The 26,420-nt window shown below is 44.9% G+C and overlaps 1 protein-coding gene and 1 long non-coding RNA gene across 9 annotated transcripts in view; one reads left to right on the plus strand and one right to left on the minus strand.

The window, feature by feature from the left end:
* The window catches only part of Simc1 (SUMO interacting motifs containing 1), a 35,680-nt gene extending 30,450 nt beyond the window's left edge, over positions 1-5,230 (minus strand). For 4 of the 8 annotated variants that reach the window (XM_028863765.2, XM_028863764.2, XM_028863763.2 and 1 more), the window contains exon 1: positions 4,993-5,229. In XM_028863765.2, the coding sequence (XP_028719598.1) occupies positions 4,993-5,121 (129 nt within the window). In that variant the 5' untranslated portion in view covers positions 5,122-5,229. Of the gene's footprint in view, positions 1-2,095; positions 2,189-4,992 lie in introns of those variants that run through there. The other 4 variants (XM_028863770.2, XM_028863769.2, XM_028863766.2 and 1 more) reach the window with 3 other exon arrangements.
* A 185-nt stretch (positions 5,231-5,415) lies between these two features.
* On the plus strand, positions 5,416-26,256 carry LOC114689469. Its single transcript, XR_005091551.1, has 5 exons — positions 5,416-5,524; positions 5,617-5,800; positions 9,760-9,837; positions 10,557-10,663; positions 26,034-26,256. It is a non-coding gene; the product is annotated as an uncharacterized LOC114689469 (long non-coding RNA).
* The last annotated feature ends 164 nt before the right edge of the window (positions 26,257-26,420 follow it).

Genomic DNA, 26,420 nt, shown 5'->3' on the forward strand with positions numbered 1-26,420 from the left:
TGAACTTCAGGATTAAAGTCAAATGCCTTAGCAAGATTCATAAAGTTTCTACATCATAAGCCTAGTACTGTCTATTCCTTAACACATGGTGCACCCCCAAATGTGCTAAATTTCTCAAGAATCTTTTGTTTGTGTTTGTTCTTTCTCTTACCTGCAGTGACTATGGTCACTTTATTGATTTTCTAACTATCTCTCTTGAATTTCTTTTGTTTTTTTTTTTAGTTATACATCTTTTAATTATATTTTCAGTGGCTGACTTGGGGACTAGAGTCTGGAAATTCACTATGTTCTAGTATCTTAGAAAAAGTTATAGCCGGGCAGTGGTGGCGCACACCTTTAATCTCAGCACTCGGGAGGCAGAGCCAGGAGGATCTCTGTGAGTTTGAGGCCAGCCTGGTCTACAGAGCAAGACCCAGGATAGGCACAAAAACTACACAGAGAAACCCTGTCTTGAAAAACAAACAAACAACAACAAAGTTATATTATTGTGTGAGTGTTCTGTATGCATGTGTGTCCTGATGCCCTTGGATCCCCTGGGATTGGGGTTACAGATGGTTATGAGCTGCCAGGTGGGACATCTGGAAAAGTAGGCAGTGCTCTTAACCACAGAACCATCGTTCCAACTCCTATCTCTTAAAGTGTTAGTTTTTAAGCCTATATTTAGAATTTCTGATGCCCTTCATTTCTTTGTGGAAATACGCATTTCCACTTGATGTCATTTATTTTCAGCCTAAATATCTTGTAGTGCAGGGGTTCTAGTGAAAAGTTCAGTTTTTATTTAAAAATGTTTTTATTTTGCTTTCATTCTTGGAGGTAATTCTGTAGACACAGAATTCTTTTTTTTTTTTTTTTTTTTTTGGTTTTTCAAGACAGGGTTTCTCTGTGTAGCTTTGCGCCTTTTCCTGGAACTCACTTGGTAGCCCAGGCTGGCCTCGAACTCACAGAGATCCGCCTGGCTCTGCCTCCCAAGTGCTGGGATTAAAGGCGTGCGCCACCACCGCCCGGCTAGACACAGAATTCTTAACTGAAAGTTTCTTTCTTCCATTATTTGAACATGTCAATCTGAGTCTTTTGGCCTCCACAATTACAAGATGTATAACTGTTTTCTATGTGTAACATGTAAATTTTCTCTGTGTAGATTTAAAAAAAGTTTTGTTTATTCTTGCATGTTTCTTATTTTTTGGGTCTGTACATTGGTCTCCCCCAATCAAATCTGATAAATTTCATCAACTGTTTTTTCAAAAACATTTCTCTCATCTATCCCTGCTCCTTTAAGACTCCTTTATACACATTTTGGTACCCTGCATAACTATGTAGTTATTGAGTTTTATTAATCTCCCTGTCCATTCTGTTTTTGAACTTGGTGATTTCTATATTTGTCTTGAACTTCCCTGTTTGCTCTGTCACTATTTTCCATTTTCTGATGAGCTCATTTAGTATATTTAAAAAACATTCAGTTATGGCAGATCTTTACTTCTCCCTCCCCTCCTCCAAATCCAGCCCCTCAGTTTTGTAGCAGACAACCTGCTTCAGCTTCCTACCCACCATGCCCCCATCTCCAGTGGATCCTACAGATCTTCCCTCCTAAATTCCCTCCCCCACTCATTGCTTTATCCCAGCCTCCAACTCCAGCAGGCACCCCCTGGGAACATGTAGGCATCTCCAGCCAGAGAAGCAGCCCCCAACTCCAACACGTATCAGAAGCTATCAAAAGATGGAAAGATCTTCCATGCTCATGGATCAGTAGGTTTAACATAGTAAAACTGGACAACCTACTAAAAGCAATCTACAGATTCAGTGCAATTCCTTTCACAATTTCAACACAATTCTTTATAGACCTTGAAAGGACAATTCTCAACTTCATATGGAAAAACAAAAACCAAAGATAGCTAAAACAATCCTGAACAATAAAAGAACTGCTGGAGGTGTCACCATCCCTGATTTCAAGTTATATTTCAGAGCTATGGTAATAAAACCACATGGCTTTGACACAGAAACAGCCACACATTGATCAGTGTAACTGAACTGAAGACCCAGACATAAATCCACATACTATGGACACCTGGTTTTTGACAAAGACACCAGAAATACATACTGGAAAAAAGAGCCTCTTCAACATATGGTGCTGGTCAAACTGGACGACTGCATGTAGAAGAATCCAAATAGATCCATTCACACTTATCACCTTGTACAAAACTCAACTCCAAATGGATCAAAGATCTCAATATAAAACCAGATACACTGAACCTAATAGAAGAGAAAGTAGGAAATAGCCTTGAACTCATTGGCATAGGAAAAGACTTTGAACAGAACACCGTTAGCACAGGCACTAAGATCAATAATTAATAATTGAGACCTCATGAAACTGAAAAGCTTCTGCACAGCAAGACATCACCATTCAGACAAAGTGGCAGCCAACAGAATGGGAAAAGATTTTTACCAACTACATATCCAATAGAGGGCTAATATCCACAATACATAAAAAACTAAAAAAACTAGATATCAAGAAAACAATCCAATAAAAAAAAATGGGGTAGCATACATTCCACTGTAAAGAACTCATCCTACAAACATCCTATCATAGTCTTCAATAGCAAAAGTAAGAGATTCTCTGTGTAGTTTTGGTGCCTGTCCTGGATCTTGCTCTGTAGCCCAGGCTGGCCTCAAACTCACAGAGATCCACCTGCCTCTGCCTCCTGAGTGCTGGGATTAAAGGTGTGCAACACCACCGCCTGGCCCAGTTGAATCATTTTTATGTCAGAATAGCATAAGCTGATAAAGAACTGTGTACCAGGATCCATACTATATATACAGGGAATAACAATATCAACAATATGGCCTATAATCTGAATGAGGTAGAGAAGTTCAATTTAAATGCCTAAAATTATTATGAGCTTTTAAAAAGTTACTACAATCTCAGAGCTGAGATATATCCCAGTTTGTATCATGTCTGCCTAAGAAACATGAAGCCCTAGGTTTGATCCCCAGCACCCCATAAACCAAGTACAGTCATACACGTCTGCAAGCTCAATATTCAGGAAGTGTAATGGGGGAAGCAGAAGGTCATCCTCAGCTACACAGGAAATTTGAGGCTAGCCTGAGCTAAATGAGACCCTGCCTCAAAAGAAAAAAAGTTAGTACAACCCTATTAGAAAAGAATTAGATACTTAAAAACATATGTGCATCCATATAGGGAAATTTTTCTGTAAGTAATACACACAAAAAACTGTAGCTCTCCAGACAGTAGAAATGGTTTATCATTACTTACAATCCTAAATTTCTTACCTCTCCTTAAAATTATATTTATAATCTAAAGTGGTGGAAATTCATTTTTCCAAAGATGATTGTGGACCTTAAGAACAGCAATAAGTTTTCCCTTTATGGTGAAGTAAATTATTTATTAGCTATGATGGCTGTTCAATCCAAGGTATTGTATGGATGGATGTTATTATGTGGAATCATATCATAAAGGTATTTTTAAAAGATGCACTAGAATAAAGACATATTTGTAATCTGGATAATACAAAAATACAAATTAAGTTCCACACCTACTGTGCTGGCTAGTTTTATGTCAACTTGTCACTCTAGAGTGATCTGTGAGAAAGGAACTTCAATTGAGAAAATATATAAGATCAGGCTGTAGGCAAGACTGTAGGGTATTTTCTTAATTGGTGATTGATGGGGGAAGCCCAGTCTATTGTGAGTGGGGCCACACCTGGGCTGGTGGCCCTGGGTTCTGTAAGAAACTGATGGGCTGGAGAGATGGCTCAGAGGATAAGAGCACTGATTGCTCTTCCAGAGGTCCTGAGTTCAATTCCCAGCAACCACATAGTGGCTCCCAACCATCTGCAATGAGATCTGGCGCCCTCTTCCAGGAATATATGCAGGAATATATGCAGACAGAACCCTGTATTCGTAATAAATAAATAAATCTTGAAAAAAGAAAGAAAGCAGGCTGAGCAAACCGGAATGCGTCACTCCTCATGGCCTCTGCATCAGCGCCTGCCTCCAGGTTCCTGCCCCATAGGAGTCCTGTCCCATCTTCTTTCGATGATAAACAGTGATGTGGAAGTGTAAGCTAAATAAGCCCTTTCCTCCCCAAGTTGCTGTTAGTCATGGTGTTTCTTCACAGCAATGGTATCCCTAACTCAGACACCTACCTTTGGGTGTAGGAAGAACCTCCAAAGGCAACCTAGAATGAATGAGCACTCCACAAGTGATTTACAGGCTTATGTAGTAGCTGACCTTGATTTAGTACATATATTAGGAAGAACAGAGAACGACTCCTGGACTAATAGAAGCCACAGCATCTGGAGCATGGTAGGGGTTCACTAGATTTCTGTGGAGGGTTCTAGAAAGGCAGAGATATTTTTATTCACCACTTCAGGAGTAAGGACAAAGATGAAGGATCTTGAGGAAAAACAAAGGTGTAAGTGCCCCGCCCCCGGGCTTTGTACGTGATTCGTATTTGCAAAGCGAAATAAACCGTCCTTCTCCACAACTCAAAAATCGGGCCCCTGGCTCGGAAAGTAGGCCCTGGAGCGCAGCCGCCTCCGTGCCAAGGGCGGCGCTCCCCTCGCTCGCAGCCGGGGCTCCTGTTACCTCCCTGCACACATCTGTGCCCATCACCAGCCGAACAATTACGCGCTCCCGCGCGCCCGCCTCGAGGTCCGGTGGCGGCTGCGGCCTGGCCGGGATCCCCACCTCCTCCCGCTGCCAAAAGCTCTGGTGCCACCCCGGGCCGGAGGCCACCGGCGGCCGCTGCACGGCAGTCCGCCCTGGTGCTCCGTGTGTCGCCCATGTGCTCGGCCCGCTCGGCGGCGCAGCCCTGTGGGGCGGTGCGCTGGCCAGCCCGAGGCCTGCCGTCCCGGCGGCGCCGCAGCGCTCCTCGAGGCCCGAGGCCGCCAAAGGCGGGAAGACACGGCGGCGGGGAACCAGGGTCGCAACGCCCGGCGCCCGTGGGGCGTGGCGAGCGGCAGCCCGCTCACTCACCACGGTTCGGCGGGGCAGCGCGCCGGGGGTCCGGGACAGGGCCCGGCGCAGCCTCCGCGCCCTGCCCGAGCGGGTCCCGGCCGAGCTCTCGGAGCCGCTGTCGTCGGAGATCACGATGAAGTCCTCCATGGCTACGGGCCCGGCCGAGCCACGCGCCGGCGGCCAGCGACCCCGGCGACTGCGACTCCGGTTCCAGCTGCTGAAGCGACTGCAGCGACCGCGTCGCCCACGCTGGGGTTAGTACCCCGCCGGCCCCGCCCCCTCCATTGCCCCGCCCCGCCCCGCGCCCCGCCCACCACGGGGCCGCGGCGCGAGGGCAAGGGCGCTGTCGTGGAGCCCCGGAGGCGCCCGGCTCTCTTTTCCTCCGAGAAAGGGAGGGAAAGGAGGAAGGGGGGCGGGGGAGGGGAGGGAGAGACCTGAGAGGCTGGGCCGTGCGGTTCGCGGGCCAGGAAAGACGTTGGTGCTGAGGGGGTGTCCGCCGCGGCTCCCAACTGACCCCGGGCTGCCGGGCTGGGGCCGGGCCCCGCTGCAGGTGTGAGGAGTGTGACTAGCAGCTTGATTCACAGCGGGAGCGGGCCCGGGAGGTGGGCTGACCTGGCCTCTGACAGGCATCTCATTGACCAGGTAGCGGGGCCTCCACCTGCCTGACAGTGGGTGACTCCACAGGCCGAGGAGGCCGCGAGGGGCTCAGAAGGGTTCTTACCTGAACTTGGTGTCTTCCTGACTGGGGCAGCAGAGCCAGCTGCTTAGAAGGTGGCCTGACTTCTGGCTGAGGCAGGGGAGAAGCCCCACGTCTTCGTATGTGCAGGTAGATGCGTAGGCTAAATTCCAGAAGTGGGATTATTGGATCAAATCTATGTGGGTTTTTTTTGTTGTTGTTCTTTGGCAAATACTGTCAGAATTACCCTAAGTTGTACCAATTTGAGTCTCACCAACAACATGCGTCTCAGGAATTTAAACTGTCATAGGTAAGTTATTGAGTTGCTGGCTGACTGAAACGCCGAAAAGGCACACACGTAGAGCTGTGAGGTCCCAGAGTACATGTACACTCTGATGCTGTGACCAAGCAGAAGCTATAAGGAAAAAACTGTATCCCCAACAGAGGGAAATGTTGGTAAGTAGTGGATCTTTGGTTGGTTTGTTGTATGGCAGGGGCATTAAAATAAAAACAGGGCCCATGGTTATTTTTAAAATGTGGGGTATTGACAAAATCCTGCTGCTTGGGCTAAAATAACTTTGAAAAATAGAGTAATACATTCAAATTAAAATGTCTTTAGCCAACAGAGGTTTTTCCTACAGGAATAGCTGTTGGGTGCTGTAAGCAGTGTCCAGTGCAGTGGTTTTTAATCTTTAGATGAACTTCTGAATCAGCCAGAGGAGGTGATAATAAAGACTGCAAGACCACACACCAGCATGTTCAACTGAGAAACTGAATTTTTGTGAGGCCCCAAAATTGGTATTTCTTTCAGGCTCCTAGGTGATTCTGACATTGCTTAAAGTCTGGTAAACACACTTTGAGACTTGCTGGTCTGAGTCAGACATGCCTTAAATCCTAGTACTTGAAGGCTGAGGTCAGCCAAGGTGAGAGAAAAGAGAAAAAAAAAAGGGGGGGGGGGGCTTGAGTGGTGGCTCAGTGGTTAAGAACACTGGCTGTTCTTGCAGAGGTCCTGAGTTCAATTCCCAGCATCCACATGGTGCTCACAACTATCTGTAACCAGATCTGGTGCCCTCTCCTGGCATGCAGGCATACATGCAGGCAGAACACTGTATACATAATAAATAAATAAATCTTAAGGGGAAAAAAAAAAGACCAAAAAGGAGGAAGAGGAAGAAAATGAGACAGAGGGAAACGAAGGAGACAGATCACTGGCCTGGTGGGTGTGGGGAACTGCCCCCACTTTTTCCCCCAGGGTACTCTTGAGGAGAGAGGGACTAGAGATTTAGATAGAAATATGGAGGAGGAGAGAGATAGAAACACAAGATCGCCTCAGGAGGGCCTGGATCCTTATCTACCCGCCCCTCCTGTCTCTTCTAAAGGACTTTTTCAAGGAATGCCAAGGGGTGGTGCCAATGACCTCCCCCCAGCACAGCCAAGTGCAGACCCTTCCAAACACTTGGTACCCACACACGTGGTCAAGCCATCCCCTTATGCAGCCAGGCTGGGTAAAGCAAGCTCAGATCTCACTAGGAAACCTCTGTGGGCCCCCACAGGTGGGCAAGTACTTTAGGACCCACAGATTTCAGTTGTTTTGGTCCAATAGGTGAATTGTTATAAAGGGATTCTGTAAGTTGAGCTCTCTGTATTGCTATCACTCATTTTAACTCACACACACCTGCACACTGGCGATTGAATCTAGGATGCTGTACAGGTGAAGCTATATCCCTGGCTCTCTGGCTAAAGTCCCTTTTTTTTTTGAAACATTGTGTTTTTTAGGCTTTGTGACTACATTTCTCTTATCACTTCTTTCAGTCTCTTGCTGACTCCTGTCCCTTTACTCAGACCTTAATTTTTTTTCTTTTGGTTTTTCGAGACAGGGTTTCTCTGTGTGTAACCTTGGCCAATACAGAACTTGCTCTATACATCAGGCTGGCCTCAAACTCAGAGATCCACCTGCCTCTGCCTCCTGAGTGCTGGGATCAAGGTGTGTGCTACCACTGCCCAGCTTAAAAAAAATGTTAAGTTTCTTGTTTTTAAAAAGCTTTTTTAGATTTTTAATTTTATTTTCTATGAGCATTTTGCTTGTATGTATGTATGTATGTATGTGCACTACATGGATGCCTGGTGGCTTCAAGAAGTCAGAAGCAGGCATTGAATCCCCTGGAACTGGAGTTGTGGATGGTTTTGAGTCATGTGGGTGCTAGGAACTGAACATGGGTCCTTTGCAATAACAACAAATTCTCTTCACCGCTGAGCCTTATCTCCAGCTTCCAGTACTTAAATCTTAATGCTCCTTAGTGTTTTGACATGGGCCACTTCTGAACGTCACTTTCTCCTCAACTATTCCTGTGACTTCAGTGACCATCTTAATGCTAGTAACACCCAACATGTGTATCTCCAGCTCAGCCTGTCCTTAAAGTTCCTTTGCAAATCTCCAAATGGATATTGACATTTCTAGGCATCTGAACCCACCTCTATTCTTCCCACAGAAACTATTTTCTCTTAAAAACAAAACAAAACAACAACAAAAAAACCAAAAAACCCTACTTGCTTTCTTTAAGTATTTTCTAAATATTAGTATTTAGCCAGCAGTTGTTCACATGAGCCATCTGCTTGATTTCTACTTCAAGTCTTATTTTAATTCCTAACTATCTTTTGCATTCATTCACTTTTTTTTTTTTTTTTTTTTTTTTTTTTTTGGCTTCTGCTAATGTGATTCTAGCCAGGTTACTGTCACCGCTGGCCCAGTCTTCCTAAAGCTTCTTGCCTTCCACTCCTTTTTGTTCACTCAGCCAAAGGAGTCTCTCAGAAAGGGTGTCACATAGCTGGTGCTGGGGAAACGGAGGCAGGACCACAGTCTGAGATGAGTCTGGGCGCCACAGCAAGACTCTGTCCCAAACAAACAAACAGGATAAATGCATCATTTTTCCTTCAGCCACTTTCTTTCAACTTTGTCTTAACTCTATCTGCCATAATAAAATACCTGAGACTGTCTGGTTTAAGCAGACATTTATTTCTCCAAGATGAAGGTTCGGTTCCTGGTGAGGATTTTCTCTCTTGTGTTGCACATGGCGAACTTATCACTATGTCCTCACATGGCCTATTTGGGTCTCCTGGGAGGAGAAAGAACTCCCCCCTTTTCCTTTGCAAAGCCGCCAATCCCACTAAATCAGGCCTCCTGTGCTGCTCAGTTTTTGACAACTTGACACAAACTAGAGCCCCCGAGGAAGAGGGGAACCTCAGCAAAGGAATTGTCTCTTCCTGTAGCACATCCGTGGTGGTGGGGGGCATTTTATTGTTTAATAATTGCTGTAGGAGGACTTTACTGTGGACAGTGCTACCTCTGGGTGGGTGGTTCTGGGCTGTATAAGAAAGCAGCTTGAGCAAGCCATAGAGAGCAAGTCAGTAAGCAGCACTCCTCCATGGCCTCTGCTTCAGTCCCTGCCTCCAGGTTGCTTCCTTGAATCCCTGCCCTGAATTCTCTCAGGGATGGACTGTTACCTGGAAATTATAAGATAAAATAAACCCTTCCCTCCCCAAGTTGCTTTGGGTTATGGTATTTACCAAAGCAGCAGAAAGCAAACTAGGTCACCTCCCAAGTGCTCCAGCTCCAAAGACCAGAACACTGAGGGTTAAGGATTCAATGTCTGAGTCTGGGGAAAATGCAAACATTCAGTCCCCAAACACATTGTGAACTAAATATAAAGACAAACATAGCTTACTATATGTTTTTAGTTCATATAAATATTTAGTACTTCTTAAGCTAGATAGAGAGTAAATGTATTTACTCACTCAAAAGCTATGCCAACAGAGTGCCTTGGTCCTGGTTTCACTTTAAGGGGAACAGATTAGAAAATCCTGGTAAGACTACAGTCATGGTGAGAGGTGTCAACCTGTGAATCATAAATATAAAACAGTTTAATTTTCCCCCAATAGCCACTACCACTGTCTCTGGAATCCTTTTGCTTTCTGGGTAGCGACTTTCCCAAGGAGAGTACTGTAGCCACTTTCAAAGGAGTGATTCATGTTCCAGGTGTTAAAACTTCAGCCTGACCCCTTAAAATATTTCATCTCCTATTTAACGCACAGCTTTTTCTGTTCTATTACAGGTTAATTTGTGCCTACAGTTGCTCTCTCTAGAAGGGTTGATGACGTCTCCTACTTTTCTCTCCCCCTTCTCTTCTCAAGTAAGAAAAACAAAGGAGAAAGAATGTTCTTTGCAAGACTGTCCTTGAAGGAGTGGCAGTTGTCACTCTGCTTTCTTGAGTAACAGCTCTCCCATTGTGTAATGTTGGCTCTGTCACCTGTGCTGTGTGAACACTGTTGCCTTCTGGGGCTCCTAAGTTAAGAGATTGCAGGCTCAGCCTCTTTCTCCTGGATTCTCCCACCAATGTCTTCCAGGGACATCTAACAATCTTTTATTGTTGAGGGATCCAGATGAGCTTCTCAAGAAATGCCAGCCACCTTCTGAGCTGTGCAAGGGACTCACAAACACGGAGAACTTAGCATAGTTCAAGGAGGAAGGGAATGCAGGAAGCTCCCACCTTAGTGCCCCTCTTTATTACCAGCCCTTTACTCTTGTGAGTATCAGAGACTCGTTCAAGTCAATCGATGAGTCAGTAAATTCAGACAAGTTCTTAGCTTGGGGAAAGGAGTGAGGAACACCTTGTTTAACCTTACTCTGTGAGAAGTGAATGGAAAAGGCAGAAGAGCCCCCATTTCCTTTAGCTGGGAGGAAGTAATGGCTTCATCTGGTATGGAACAACTAATTGGAAAATTTCAAATGTCCAGTTTTGCTAAAGAGTTATAATAAAATTACTATTAATAAATGACTTTCAAGCATGAAATTGGTCATATAACTGTAGGGGTACAGCAGTGTTCTGATTGTATATATCTTTCTCTTCAGTGATCCTGCCTAAAACTTGGTAAACACAGAGTCCCTGACTGCATCATCTGAGAATTTCTGCCAACCAGATGGGATGAATATTGACCCTGGAGTTACTTTCCTTAACTGTAAGTCACATGACTAATAGTTTCTTGGTCATCCTGGGTTAGTCCTGAAACAACTTGTTTAACTAAGACTTCAAAAACGATGAGTCTTTTCAGAAGTGTGTATGTGTGTACTTGCATACACTCTGTGTCACTTCTACATAGATTTACTCCCCTTAGATAGTAAAATAATCCATAGCAACCAGTGTAGTCTTTTGTACTTAGTAAGAATATTTATATATTCTTTTTCTTGTTGTTGTATTGTTTTCAAGACAGGGTTTCTCTGTGTAGCCCTGGCTATCCCTGAACTCACTCTGAAGACCAGATTGGTCTTAGAGATCTACCTGCCTCTGCCTCCTGAGTGCTGGAATTTAAGGTTTGCGCCACTACCGCCCGGCATTATTTATATGTTCTTTATTGAATACCTGCTGTGTGCCAAGTACCATGGAAGAAGCCAGGGCCAAAGCAATGAGCAGTTGGGGTGTAGCGATGTAATCTGTCATCCTAGAACACAGGTGGCTGGGGTAGGAAGATCACTATAAATTTGAGGCCATCCTGGTCTACAAGGGTAGTCCCAAGCCAGTCAGTGCTACATCGTGACACCCTGTCTCAACAACAAACAAACAAACTGAAACATGTAGGCAGTAAGGCAGCTATTGCCTTATCCAAAGCATTGCAGCTGAGGCGGTATCCTTGGTTTGTAATGAAGAAAAGAAACCCTCCCCCGCAATGCTGGGTGCTGGTGGCACACGCCTTAATCCCGGCAGAGGCAGGCAGATCTCTGTGAGTTCAAGGTCAGCCTGGTCTAGAGAGCTGGTTCCTGGACAGCCAGGGCTACACAGAGAGAAACACAGTCTCAAACCTACCCCTCCCCCTACCAAAAAAATGTTCCATTCCAGGACTTTAAAATATAGTAATAAGGGCTGGAGAGATGGCTCAGAGGTTAAGAGTACTGCTTGTTCTTCCAAAGGTCCTGAGTTCAATTCCCAGCAACCACATGGTGGCTCACAACCATCTGTAATGAGATCTGGTGCCCTCTTCTGGCCTGCAGGGATATATGCAGACACAACACTGTATACATAATAAATAAATAAGTCTAAAAAAATAGTAATAAATCTTAATTAAGTTGAAAATTAAACTTGGAAAAACTATAAAATTCAAATTGAAACCACAATTAGATACTACTTCATACCCATTAAGATTATTGTTTGTTTTGTTTATTTATTTTTTTGAGACAGTGCTTCCCTGTGTAGTCCTGCTGGCTGTCCTGGAATTCACTCTGTAGACCAGGCTGGCCTCAAACTCAGAGATCCGAGTGCCTCTGCCTCCTGAATGCTGGGATCAAAGCTGTGTGCCACCACTACCTAGCTAAGTTTTTTTTTTTTTTTGAGAGATATTATTCCTTCATAAACCAAGCTAACCTTGAGCTTGTTATGTAGCTCAGAATGGCCTCCAGCTTATAATCACCCCGTCTTAATCCCTGGAATTCTGGTATTGCAGATGTGCATATAACAGATAATTCTGCTATAAAAAGTAAAGTTCTGATGTATGCAACAAATGGATGAACTTTGAAGTCATTGGGCTAAGCAAAATAAGCCACACAAAAACACCAATGAGCACTTCTCCCATCCCTCATATCTGAAATTGAACAGTGTTATAGAACTCTGTTGTCTGGTCTTGACATGACTGACATGGCTGCTGATTTTTTACACCAGAGTCCTTACAAGACTGATCCACTAACATCCCCTCATGGCAGACGAGGAGGCGTGGGCTAACTAGGCTAACATGCCCTGCCCCTCCTCAGAACATTTAAGCCCTTCACGGTTGCTGGTGGGGAGACTCTTCAGTGGTATAGCTGCTTTTAAGTTGCCTCTAGCCTGTAAGTAACCCCAGTGACAGTCATCATTCACCCAAAGCTGCACTTGGTAGAATTTTTCTTCTGTCTCTTTGTTCCTTACCTGGTGTGAAGTCATGTGTGTTCATGTCTCCCAGAAAAGTCCTGCAGTAGTCTTTAAAGTTTAAAGAAACATGTCTGTGAGACCAGAAAAGGCTTGCTTCACCAAGTTACAAAAGGGAAAGACTGGTAGTTAAAAGCTGTAGATAGTTGTCTGGCAAGGTAGGTCAGTGAGTAAAGACAATTGCTGCCTGGCAACCTGAGTTCAGTTCTCTGAACCCACAAGGTGAAAGCGAGAATCAACTCCCAGAAGTTGTTCCCTGACTTCCACCTGTCCCCCCCCAATGTAAAAACAAAAAGTGTACTATTATCCATCGGGTAGTGTTTACATTGGCTGATCTTTCTTTTTTTGATGATTATATTCAAAAGTCACTGTAAAAGAACGCTTCGCAATTTATTTAAGCAGTTCCTGTGGTAAGTATTCTGTTTGTTTCTACATTTTTGGTTTTTGTTTGTTTATTTGTATAGTTTTTTACTATTGCCAATAATGTTTCAAGAACTAATATTTTATTTATTTATTTATTTATTTATTTATTTATTTATTTATTTATTTATTTTTGAGACTGAATGTGAGGGGTGCGGTAAAGAAACTGAAATGCCAGTCTGTAGATGAAAAGGGAAAAGTTTATTCTAAACAGCCAAGGCAAGGGCAGTGGGTGGTGGTAGGGTGGATCTTCAGGGTTATAAGGGAATGGGTACCTGGCAGGAAGAGAGCCAGTGAACTTGGTTCAGGGATTTGAAGTGTATAACTTGTGAGTCCAAACTGAGGGGGCCTGTGAGCCAGCTCGGACCTAGATATGCTCATAGGCACCACAGGCACGTGCTAATGGGAGAGCCATATGTCCCTTTTGTTAGCAATAAGGAGAATGGCTCCTTTTGGTAAGTGGGTACTAGTTTCCCAAATCCCTGAGCGAATGCTGGCTTTTGTATAATTGCCAGAATTTGGGAAAAGGAGTTTCTTTGGACCTGACAGGCACAGGTATTCACTATGTAGTCCTGGGCATGAACTTACTATGTAAGCCAGACTAGCCTGGAATTCACTGTATAGTCCAGATTGGCCTGGAACTCACTATGTAGAGTCTACATTGTAGACCAATATGCTTTCAAATTCACAGAAATCTGCCTGCCTCTGTCCCCTGAGTGCTAGGATCAAAGGTGTGGGCTACCACAAAACTGTGCTTTTCTTACTAAGTCTTGCCAGTGCAGCCACTGGGAAGTTCCTACAACTTGGAAACCAGGCTAGAGGATATGTGTATGTCATCCTTGTTGATAAATTCCAAATTGTCATCCAGAAAGTCTGTGCCAAATAGTATTCCAACAAAAAAGTTTGAGAGTGCTCCATTTTCCAGCCCCCACATGACGGTTATCTCGTTCTCTAGTTCCAGTCAAGTAATAAAGTCTGGCATCTTGTTCTGACTCACATCTGCTTTACTATGGGTGAAGAAGAAGTGCTTTTAAACATGCACTGTCATCTGTAGTTTTTTCTTTGCAGCTTTCATAGATACTGCTCCCCAGGCTAATGACCCTTTCCAGTAACAATCAATGGCATTTATGTGACTAGCTAGCAGGTATTAAAGAAAGTATTATGTTGCTTAGATAACTTATTCAGTAGTCACCATATAACAAATACTGGTTTACAGGAGTACTGTGCAGCTGTAAGTATACTGGGCTTTCTTTTCACCATGGGCGAATATCTCAAATTGGATTTTTAGAGGTGGACATAAATACTAATTTGAAGTTTAATTATTTATCTAGATGGGGTAATGGCCCAAATTGGGGTGTAGCCTACAATAAAGAGGAAGTAAACAGTTGTTCCTAACCACAAAGCCAATCATTTTTGAGTGGGAGAACTAGCAGGCTAACTGATGATAAAGTCCTAAATCATCTTCTCCATTTGAGCACTCAACACCCACCCCACCCCCCAGTCTGTAAACTATAGGTTTAAAAGAAAAAGACAATTTCAAGAGGATGTTGGTATTAAAATTATGATAAACCCATTCTAAATCATTTAAGTATATTGGCTTTTCTTGCCATCCTTCAAATTAGATTTTTAGAGGTAGAAATAAATACTAATTTGAAGTTGAGTTACTTATACTTTAAAACAATATTATGTGATGGAGTAATGGTCCAAACTGTGGAGTATTTGTTGGCCATGTAATTCCAGCATTGAGCCACTTAGGGACTCAAGTCATGAGCAGAGCTCTAAAGAACCTGTACACAAAACAATACATTAAACTAAAAGAATTTAGGCTGATTTGGAGGAGGCTAGACTACTCACATTTCTTTGTATTTGAGTACAGTATGAAATACAGAGTGAAATAGTTTTTGCATTTCTGATCTGAATAGTAATGAATTTGGATGCCAATTCAGGGCCAATTGCACTAATGACCACAAAGCCACTTTTTTGTTCGACATGATTTATTGAAGATGACATTGTATTCAACTTGACATTTCAAGAACACTTGGGGCAGTTTTGAGCAGCAGGAGGTGTGCCTTGAGTTAACTGAGGATTGAAGTTATGAACACTATCTTGCAAACATAATTACCCAAACAGTCATTTCTTTCATCCACATTACTGACAGGCAAAACAAAGTAGGCAAACATTTGCTGTCAGCTGGTTTGTTTTCAATCATGTGAAATGTCAATTGATTTGTTTCTTCTTTCCAAAACAAAATCTCCTTCACAAATGACGGAGTTCTGTCTCCACTGTATGCACATCAGTCTTAGAGACTTGCAGTAACAGGACAGCTAGGTGTTTGATCTGTTAATACTCATTTCACTTAACATATATGGGTTTTTGTTATTTTGAGACATAGTCCCATTATTATTATTATTGCCCTGGCTGTCCTGGAACTCACTGTGTAGACAAGGCTGGTCTTTGAGCTCACAGAGATCCACCTGCCTCTACCTCCTGAGTGTGCCGGGATTAAATTAAAGGCGTGTGCCACCACTGCCTGACTCCCCCATTGTCTTCATAAACCAGTGCATTACTTCCTGGTCAGGCATCCAAGAATGAGAGTTCCCATTCATTGGATCACACAAACTTGGAGGACATTAGCAAGAGGAGTCTGTTAACTTACCAACACTGCCAAGGCTCCTGGGCATCAGGGTGGGAGTGCATGGCTTCTGAGCCAAGCTGAACCCATTTGCTTCAAAACCTTCTGCTGCTTCTCCTCCCTATGCTGTGCGGTACAGCCACAGTTGTGCAAGGTCCCACCACGGAAAGCAGTGTCATCATGCCGTGAAGGACAGTATTGGTTTCTGTGAAGACAACCTGGAGAGAGGGGAGTCCCTGACCTTAGCATCAGTTGTCACATCTGAAGGCCTCTGTTGGTGCCTGCTTCTGCTGACCAAGATGACAAATAAGAGAATGATGGGAAGCAGACCTAATGTAGGGAGAGGTGGCAGAAGCCAGCTTCCTGTGATTGCTGAGGTCTCTCTTCTGGGAGGTGGTGAGCCTCACGGAGATTTGTAAATTGACTGTTTGACTATGATTTCCAACAATAGGAAACCATAGCCTTCCATTCCTCCAAGGCTGAGGAAGCCCTGATCATTCATGACCACTCCCCCCCACCCCCCACCCCCCGCCGCCCTTAGGAACGCCAGAAAAAATCTACTATAGCTTTAGCAGTTGATTCTCTGGCTGCTTGAGGGCCTTTGAGGTTTTGTCCCAGGGCTCTGTGAGATTGCTTTGTCAGTTCCTCTAATCTCTTCCCACAGGAATTTATGATCTGTATAAAGCTTTGTGGCTCCATCTGCTCTCCAGAGAGTCCACATCACAACTACAGATTCCCTGGCAGCCATAAGATACCATGTTGTGGATAATGTCAGTCACATGCCTTTTCCTCTGCAGTTTTTGACAAGCTTTTTGATCCTGCTGATGCACTATCAAAATTCAGTGGAGTAGTTAAAAAGGTTTTGCCTATGTTTTTGCACTGCATGAGTGAAGTGCTCTCAGAAGCCAGAAGAGGGCGTCAGATCCCCTGAAGCCAGAAGAGGGCATCAGGTCCCCTGGAGCTGGAGTTGTGAGCTGTAATTCGGGTGCTGGGACTCTATAACCTGGAAATTTTAATAGTTAAAATGTATATAATTGTGTGGCCAGGTGTGGTTGTATACACTTTTAAAAATCACAGTACTGGGGGGAGGCAGAGGCAGGTGGATCTCTGTGAATTCAAGGCCAGTTTGGTCTACATGATGAGTTCAAGGACAGCCAGAGCTATGTAGAGAGAACCTGTCTCAACAAACAAAATAATATATAACTGTGGTATGTATGCACACACACAGGAGAAGGAGAAAAAGAGAGAGAGAGAGAGAGAGAGAGAGAGAGAGAGAGAGAGAGGAGAGAGAGGGAGAGAACTTCCAAATCTTACCAGAGTAATTCCACCTTGCAGCAAGCTACTGTTTATTTGTCCCTGTACCATTCCTTTGTTGTAAGTCATGTTTGGTCTGTGTTGATGAGCAGCATGGTACCCAGTAAGGGTAAAGGCCCGTGTGTCTGTGCTCTGATATCTGAGCTGTTGTCACCCTGGCTGCTGTAACACTAGGCATGCTCTAAAACCAGGTTTATGTCAAGTCTGTTGTAGATGTAGAGCCATGTAAATAGGAGCTTGTGCTGTGTGACAAAAATCTTCCTGGGGAGACTCAACACACGTTTACTCACCTCAGAGAGGGGTCCCTTGGCAAACCAGAGTATGGATACCACCAAGTGGAATATGGTAAGCCAATGAGTTTCACTGGGGTGACTTACAGGAGAATGGGTGAGGGGAACTCACAGGAGCGGGGGTAACTCAAAGGCAGCTGCATCACCAAGGCCCACCCCAGCATGGTGACAGCTCACAAAGCTGGGAAATGCAGAGCACACTGCACAGCCTTCAGACAGATCAACAGGTTGGAGAGTGTCCTTTCTAAGTGGTTTCCACTTCTTCCAGTCTTCTTTGCAGCTCTGCTCTGCCCTCCAGGGAGGCACTCAGATTTTTTGCTTACTCTAGCAGGAAGGGCCTAGTAAATCTGGTCAGTTTCAAGGACTTGCTGAAGTTGTTCTGAGTTGTTGACTTTCCCATTCAATGTCTCAGAGGAAGCTATGATGGCTATTCTCGGATGTGAACTTAACTGCATCTAGAATTCACTAAAACCCAAAGGACTGGACACCCCTGTGAGAGATTTTTCTGAGGAAGACCCACTTCTAATCTGGATCTTTGGGGTGGGAAGAGCCACCTTTAATCCAGATTTTTTGAGGTGGGAAGAGCCACTTTTAGTCTAGACCTTCTACAGCCTATGTAAAAGACATAGGAGAGGAAGCTTGTTCTGTCTTTGTACTTGCTCTTGCTCTACTAGAAAATCCATTCCTTCATTGGCATTAGAGCCTGATTCTTTGGGAGTCTAGAGTGTACTGAAACATTCAGCCTAATGGATTGAACAAAATTACTGGATTCTTGGACTTTATGTTAGTAGATAGCCATTGTTAGACTAGGTGGACCACAGCCTATAAACCATTCTAATAAATTTTACACACACACACACACACACACACACACACACACACACACACACTTCTTTAAATTTTGTTCTTCTAGAGAACCCTGACTAATATAATGTTACAAAACAGCTTGGTAGGCAGAAGGTTGGTGACTTTGGGAAAATACAAGTGGCTGAAGTTATTCAGCATCCATAAGTATAAGAAGTTCACTTTATTCATCAATATGAACCTGAATAAATTATTCTTTCAGCCATTGGTACCATCCCAGAAAGGGAGCTGATGTTAATTTTACATATCCCACCAAAAGTCACACAATTATCATCTATCTATCTATCATCTATCTATCTATCTATCTATCTATCTATCTATCTATCTATCTACCTACCATCTCTCTCTCTACACCACACACACACACACATACACAAACACACACACACACACACACACACACACACACACACACACAGAGAGAGAGAGAGAGAGAGAGAGAGAGAGAGAGAGAGAGAGAGAATTCCAAGGTGATATTGTTTTTTTGCATGGGGAAAAAAATCTCATCAATATAGTTTCAAGACTATAATTCTATCATCCCTGTAGTAATCAAGAAATCTGTGAAATGTAGGATAAAACGCTGCAAAAATAGATATATGTAAGCAAGACAAAATCAAGACAAGATAGATACAAGTTAGACTAGATACACAAACTGGTATCAGAGAAGAGACTGGAGAGACCTTTGCAAGACTTAAGGCATAATTCAATGTTTGAATTGAAACTTTGGCTTTGAACAGGGGTGTTCAAAAGGCTGTGCAGTGTTCTCCATGGTTCCCAGCTTTGTGAACTGTCACCTTGCTGGGGTGGGCCTTGGTGATGCAGCTGCCTTTGGGTCACCCCCGCTCCTGTGAGTTCCCCTCACCTATACTTCTGTAAGTCACCCCAGTGAAATTTACCCAATTGAACTTGGTGGCAAAGTGAATACAGAGACAAGTCAGCTAATTCTTAAGAAGATAAACACAGGCTGGGGGTTGGTTCAGTGGGTGAGCAGGCGTACTGCACAGGTGGGAGGACTTGAGCTCGGATCCCTACTACCCACATAAAAGCTGAGCATGGCAGGGCATGCCTGTAACCTGAGTGCTGGGGAGCAAGACCTGAGAAGAAAGGACCGATGGGGCTCGCTGGCCAGTCAGCCCCACTGGAAAAGGGCCAGGAAAATGAGCTTTGAAGCTGTGCCAGGGAAGTGACATGTAGTGATTGGGACTCACAGCTTCATTGTTTGGTCAGTTATTAATTTATCAGTGCAGATGTATCGTGCAGTTCTTCTTAACTAGTAGGTAGTAAGCAAGGCAGGATGGAGAGGTCAGTTATGGACCAGTAATTGAGTTGGAATGGCCAAAGCCCAGGCTGTGCCAAGTTGTATCACTGTTGATTATAGGGAGATCTGTATCGGCACATTTTCCATTGCCATAATGAAATAACGGACTTACCTAGTAACTTATAAAGAAGAGGGGTTTTAGCTCACACTTCTGGGATGGAGAGCCCAAACTGACGGCACAGCACTAGCTCCACTGAGGAGCCTGCATCGTCCCACCACAGAGGCGACTTGGTGGCAGTGACTGCAACAAGGACCACGTGGTGAGACCAGAGGCCATGGAAGGACTCAGGGACTAGGGTTCTTTAATCTTGGAAGAACTGACCAGGGCTGTTCTACATCAGTTTCCTCTGAGGATGCTGTCCCCCAGTGACCTTCTACTACGCCACACTTTGTATTTTTGCATCAGGGTCTTACTATACAGCCTGGAGTAGCCTCCAACTCAGAGTCTTCCTTTTTTGGCCTCCTTGAGTCCTGGCATTACTGATGTTGGTCACTCTACTCAGCTTAAGCCCTACTTTTGAAAGGCCCACTATTTACTTTGATTGGGAAAAAGGATTGAGACATATATCTCAGGTTGGCCTCAAGTATACTATGTAGCATAGGATGACCTTGAATCCCTGACCCTCCTGCCTCTATCTCCTAAAGGCTGGAATTGTAGGCTGGTGTCACCACACCTGATGGGAGAATTCCCACAGAGCTACAGCTGATTTGATTACAGAGTGTTAGCACCTAGCTTTGATCTGCCTTTTGTGATTGCTGCCTTCTGTTTGAGGTCTTATCTGAGTTTCCTAGGGGTTCGAAGCCCATGCAAACTTAGTTAGGGACAACCCAGAACACTGGTTTTCCATTTCTGAGAATTTGCATTTGGCATTGTCCCTCTGAGGGGCTCAGATAAGAGGTTTTGGTTACAGAATTGACTTGCTAAAGTTGTGAACTGCATAACAATAAAAGGGCCCTTTGCTAAGCTACAGCAGCAGTTCAGTCCAGAGACAATCCACCCTGCAGCTGGGAAAGGCTAAAATCATCCTTGAAGTGCCTCTGTCTTATGATTCCATGGACCCACGTGAACACCCATACCTGATATACAACAACACTCATCTTTAGGGTCCACCATCTCTTAACATTGCCATATGGGCATCAAGTGTTTCTTTTTCTTTTTTCTTTCTTTCTTTTTTTTTGGTCTGGGTACCAAGTTTTCAACACATGGCTTGGAGAATAATATCCAAATCAAGTACAAACCATTCTAAAAAACAGTTAAGATTGTAGTGTAACCCAAAGGACAACAGGCCTCTGCTACAAACTGGTTCCTTGTTGTTGTTTTGCAGGTGTCTCTGGAGCATGTGAAGTGGGGTGAGGGGGACGCTGTTTACCACATCAAATGGGAAGCGTGTCAGGTGGATGTGTGCCTTGTGCTGACTATTCCCTCTCCAGCCTTTGAGCTGATAGAGTTGTGGTGCATGGGTCCTACTCGAGGACACTGTATGGAGGAATAGGAATATGCAGGAGGGAGTCCTAACTGCAGTAGGTGCATTCATGCCCTGTGGAGATTAAGCTCTCTTCAGGCTGAGGTGTGGATTAGGAAACACCGGAGAGGATTAGGAAGGGCCAGCTCCAGAATGTGGGCACATGTGAGTCTACTAAGAGACAGACGTGTAATGTGATGTGTAAATAGGCTCAGTTTAAAAAGTGGCTAGGGAAGCCAGCAGTAGTGGCTCGTACCTTTAATCCCAGCACTCAGGAGGCAGAGGCAGGTGGATCTCTGCGTTTGAGGCCAGCCTGGTCTACAGAGTGAGTTCCAGAACAGCTAGAGCTACACAGAGAAACCCTATCTCAAAAAAAAAAAAAAATTTTTTTTACAAAAAAATAATAATAGTAAAAAAATAAAAGTGGTAGGTTTGTCCTAGAGTTGCCTAACAGTCTGAAAGGCAAATTCTATTGCCAGAGGCATATTCTTTTAGTCATGGAATGTTGACCCTCTGTGCAAGGAAAAAACCCTCACAGTAGAAGGGCACGCCCTGTCTCAAAGACCAGGGAGCAGCTGGGATACTCACACTGGAGCGCACTGCAGAGTCGGCATACCTACGTGCAGAGCTCCTGCCTCTTCTCCCCTGGCACTGGCACGATCCAAGTGACGCCTCTTACTCGGAACCTGCCAGTACTGATGGACCGGAACCACTCTGATCACGAAGCTATGGGCTAATGAGTCCCCTTTCCCTGGGCTGTGTGGAGAGGGAAGTGACGTACAGTGTCTCACGCAGCACCTGGCACAGGGTCATGCTTAACAAATCCCTTCTCTGGAGTGAGATGGGGCAGCTCCCAGGGAGAGCACAGGGCTGGCTACAGAGACCTGTCACGTGTCCCTCCCTGTCCCTCAGCTTGTTGGGCCACATTAATCACTCAGGCAGGTGCTATGGAGAAGGCTCAGCCATCACACCCAGGCAGAGCAGGTGGTATGGTGACATGGTAGAGGTACTTTACCATGCTTGCATCCTGTTTGGGTCCATGATGGGTCTGTGTGCAGTAAACAGAGTGTCACTCAAAACTGTGTGCCAGTGGGTAGGAGGGCAAACAAAGCTCCAGGTAGCTGGGCACCTAGGAGGAAGTGGGTGTGGAGGAGGAGGTCTCAGTGCAAGTTTTGAGGACAGTGGGTTCCCGTGTGCGGCAGAAGCCACAGGAGGAAGGCGCTGCAGCTGGCAGCACAGTCAGGTGTCCTGTGGTGGAGAAGATGGTCAGGGGAGCGTGAGGGGACTGGAGGGGAAGGGAAGGGGCAGTGCCAGGCCCTGGGTTGGTAGAGTACTGGGTGAGTAGGAAGAGGTGGAGACCTGGGCTCAAATTCTCTTTCTGGAGGAATCTGGATAAGCTACTTCACCTTCATGATTTTTCTTTCTTTTAAACATTTTTTGAATTTTGTTTTGCTGGAGATCAAACCCAGAGCCTCACACACACTGGACAAGTGCTCTTCCACTGAGCCCATGGTTGTGAAGTGTGAATAATAGCAGAGTAACTGGGGTAGAGTTTGTTGGTGTGTTAAGGTGCCTGGCACATTACTGACGTTTGGTAAAAAGCTCTCTCAGTCATACAGGTATAGCATGTGCAGGTGTAGCATCATAGCACATGCTATGCTGTGCTGGTGTTGTGTAAACTTGGCTGTCTTAGGACGGGCTTTCACTATGGCCTGGGCCCATCACCTTCTGAGCAAAGGAGAGATGGAAGATAGTCCAGTGTAGGCTTCAGTAAGGATGGTGTGGGGTGGGAAGGGATTCACAAATGAACGTTTAGTGTTTGTGTCTTATTTACTGTTCTAGTGCTATGGAGAGACACCAGAGCCAAGAAACTTATGGAAGAAAACAGTTAATTGGTGCTTGCTTACAGTTTCAGAGGGTTAGTCCCTAACCATCATGGTGGGGACATGGAAGCAGGCAGGCAGGCAGGCAGGCATGGCGCTGGACAGTGGCTGCGAGCTCACAGCCTGATCTGAAAGCAGCAAGGAGAGGAGGGGGAAGATGGGCTTGGCCCAGGCTTTTAAAACTCCAAAGCCCACTCCCAGTGACACACCTCGTCCAACAAGGCCACATCTCCTAATCTTTCCTAAATAGTCCACCAACAGGAAACCAAATATTCAAATATATGAGCCTTTGGGGGCCATTCCTATTCAAACCACCATATTCTACTCCCTGCCCCCCATAGGCTTGTAGTTACATCACAAAGCAAAATGCATTGAGTCCAACTTCAAGAGTCCCCATAGTCTATCAGTCTCAAACCGTTTAAAAGTCCAAGGTCTCTTCTGAGACTCAAGGCAGTCTCTACTGTACGGCACATACCTTCAATATGGAATGGCACAGAATATATATTACCATTCCCAAAGGAAGCAAAGAGGGTAGTTAGGAAATACTGGGTCAAACAAGACCAAAACCCAGTAGTGCAAACTCCAAACTCGGCATCTCCACGTCCCATATCAAAGGGCTCTCAGACCTCCAGCTCCTTCCAGCTTTGCTCACTGCAACACACTTTCCTCTCTTGGGCTGGCTCCACACCCTGTCTGCAGATATCCCACAGCTCTGGCATCTCCAGTATCTTAGGGTCTTCAACAAAATCCAGGCTTCAGCATCACAACTGTAGTGGGTCACTGAACTACCCTTAACACCATCTCATGAAGGCATTCTTAGGAAAAACTTAAGTGCTAACATTATCTTGGATAAACTAGTCTACCAGACCTCAATGGGACCCCATCACTGAACAAGGTAAGGGGGCTCTTGATACCTGTCGCCATACTCTGAGGGTCTCTGGGATGCTGCATGGAAGGTGACAGATTTTCTAAGGTAAGTGAAGTTTTGTAAAGCTGGAACCTCTGCCAAGTTTCTACAAAGGCTTCTGGATGCCTCCCCGACCTGTACACCCACTGATCTGGAAGCCCCAGAGAACAGCTGCATGGCTATCATAGCCTCTGTCACCTGTCAGCCCTGCTAGTAGAAGGACTCTCCAGAGGCTAGGGGGATTTGAAGGAGAGGTGTTGTCAGAGTAGAGTCTTTAATACCAGAAACTTGCCAGACGATAGGCAGGCAGAGGGTTAGCAAAGGCAACCGTGCTACTGCTGAGAAACAGGGATGGATGATCGGCCAGAAGGTAATGAATGAAGCCTACAGAGGTGACTGGAGATGCATCAAGACCACTCAGACCCACCCACTCTACCCCTAAATCAAGGTGCATATTGTAAAAGAGAAGGGCACTGGAAAAATGATGTCCAAACCAGCGGGTTGGCACGCCCGAGGCAAAAATGCTCCAATTAGAAACTGAAACCGCCTGATGGAGCCAGGGCTTGGTCCCATTAAGCCCCCACGAGCCCAGGCTTACCTTGAGAGTGGGGGAGGGCAAGCCAGTCAGTCAACTTCCTGGTAGACACTGGGACAACTTTTTCAGTCCTAAAGAAACCCAATGGACCCCTGGCAAAAAGAAATTAAAGTCCAAGGTATGATGGGGGATCCAGTGATTACTCCAGGACAAGTAATCAGGTTGTGGACTTTGGAAGGGGCATCATCACCCATATGTCCCTGGTTATGCCAGGCTGCCTCTACCCCATACTAGGCCAAGACCATTACACAAACCACAGGCCACTATCACTTTTAAGGAAGACAGGACAGAATTAGATTACAAACTCCCCACTAGAATTCTAGTTACTTGTCCAATTGAAGAATACCAGTTACTGTCCAAGCCATCCCTAGCCCAACTGGGATCCATCTCACATCTGGCTGAATTACAAGCAGTGATTCCAGGGGTGTGGGCAGAAACAAATCCACCTGGACTGGCAAAACACCAAGCCCCAATAGTAGTTCAGCTACTACTACCACGACCCCAGCCAGAGTGAAATAATATCCCATGGGGATGGGAGCAAAAAAGAATTGCAATTCACATCAGAGACTCAGGGAGGCTAACATTTTAGTCCTTGCCAGTCACCTTGGAACACCCCTCCCCCGATCCATAAACCCAGCACTAACTATTATAGGCCTATACACCGTTATTAGATGGTGTATAAGTTGTGCCCAAACAACCACTGGGCCACCATCCAAGGTACCCAAAACAGTTAGGTGAAATGCCTGGAGAACACTGGTAGGTGGACTTCACTGGGGTAAAAACCAGGCCAAAATGAGTTTTGTTGTTTTTTACTCTTTTGGCTCTTTACTCTTGGGGGCCCACCCCCAGCTCCTAAATAAACCCACACAGAGGCTTATTCTTAATTATAAATGCCTGGTCTTACTTGGCTTGTTTCTTGGCAGCTTTTCTTAAATTATCCCATCTACCTTTTGCCTCTGGGCTTTTACCTTTATTTCTGTGTATCTTTTCTTTCCTTCTTATTTCATGTCTGGCTGAGTGTCTGACCCCTTCTTTTCTTGCTCCTTTATCTTTCTTCCTAGATTTCTCCTATTTATTCTCTCTGCCTGCCAGCCCCACCTGTCCTTTCTCTTGCCTCATTATTGGCCATTCAGCTCTTTATTAGACCAATTGGGGTGTTTTAGACAGGTACAGTAACACAGCTTCACAGAGTTAAACAAATGTAACATAAAAGAATGCAACACATCTTTGCATCATTAAACTAATGTTCCATAGCATAAACAAACGTAACACATTTTTAATATTCCACAAATATCTCCTTGTATTTTCAGATACTGTCTAGGGTTGAGTAGAGGCGTTTCCTATCAGATTGGAAATGGTAAAGAAGCTGTTACAGGAATTAGTTCCCCCATTTGGCACCCCATTGGTAATGGGGTCCCACAATGGCCTGGCTTTCATAGCTCGAATCTCTCAATTACTGGCTAAGGTCTTAGGAATAACATGCAAATCACACTATGCCTACAGACCTCAAAGCTCAGCACAGGTAGAAAGGATGAACCAAACCCTGAAGGAAACCCTAACCAAATTAACAAGACAGTGAAGATTAGTGAGCCCCTTTCCCTTTCCTCTTCCAGGCTCCATGCACTTCCTACAGAGGGACAGAGGGTTTCTTTCTCTCCCATTTGAAATTCTTTTTGGCTGACATCTTCTTCTCCTACCTAGACTAGAAGATGTATACTCAGCTGAAATCTCTAACCATTCCCTTCTGCAGTCTGTCCAGGCCCCGAAACTGGTTCTTCAGCATGTCCTCCAAACTGTGAGAGACTCAGCCAGGAGGCGGAACTGTCCCCATCCTCATCAGGCCAATGACACTTTCTTCGTCTGGGTTAAGAGACATTATTCAAAGACACTTGCACCGCACTGGATCATAACCTGTGGTCCTCCCCATCAATCACTAATTAAGAAAATAAAATGCCCTACAGAGCTTGCCTACAGCCTGGTTTTCTTTTTCTTTTTCTTTTTCCTTTTCTTTTTTTTTTTTTTTCTTTTTTCTTTTTGGTCAAGACAGATTTTCTCTGTATCCCTGGCTGTCCTGGAACTAGCTCTGTAGACCAGGCTGGCCTTGAACTCACAGAGCTCCATCTGCCTCTGGCTCCCA

This window comes from Peromyscus leucopus, chromosome 5 (assembly GCF_004664715.2).
Source record: "Peromyscus leucopus breed LL Stock chromosome 5, UCI_PerLeu_2.1, whole genome shotgun sequence".
NCBI classification, from domain to species: domain Eukaryota; kingdom Metazoa; phylum Chordata; class Mammalia; order Rodentia; family Cricetidae; genus Peromyscus; species Peromyscus leucopus.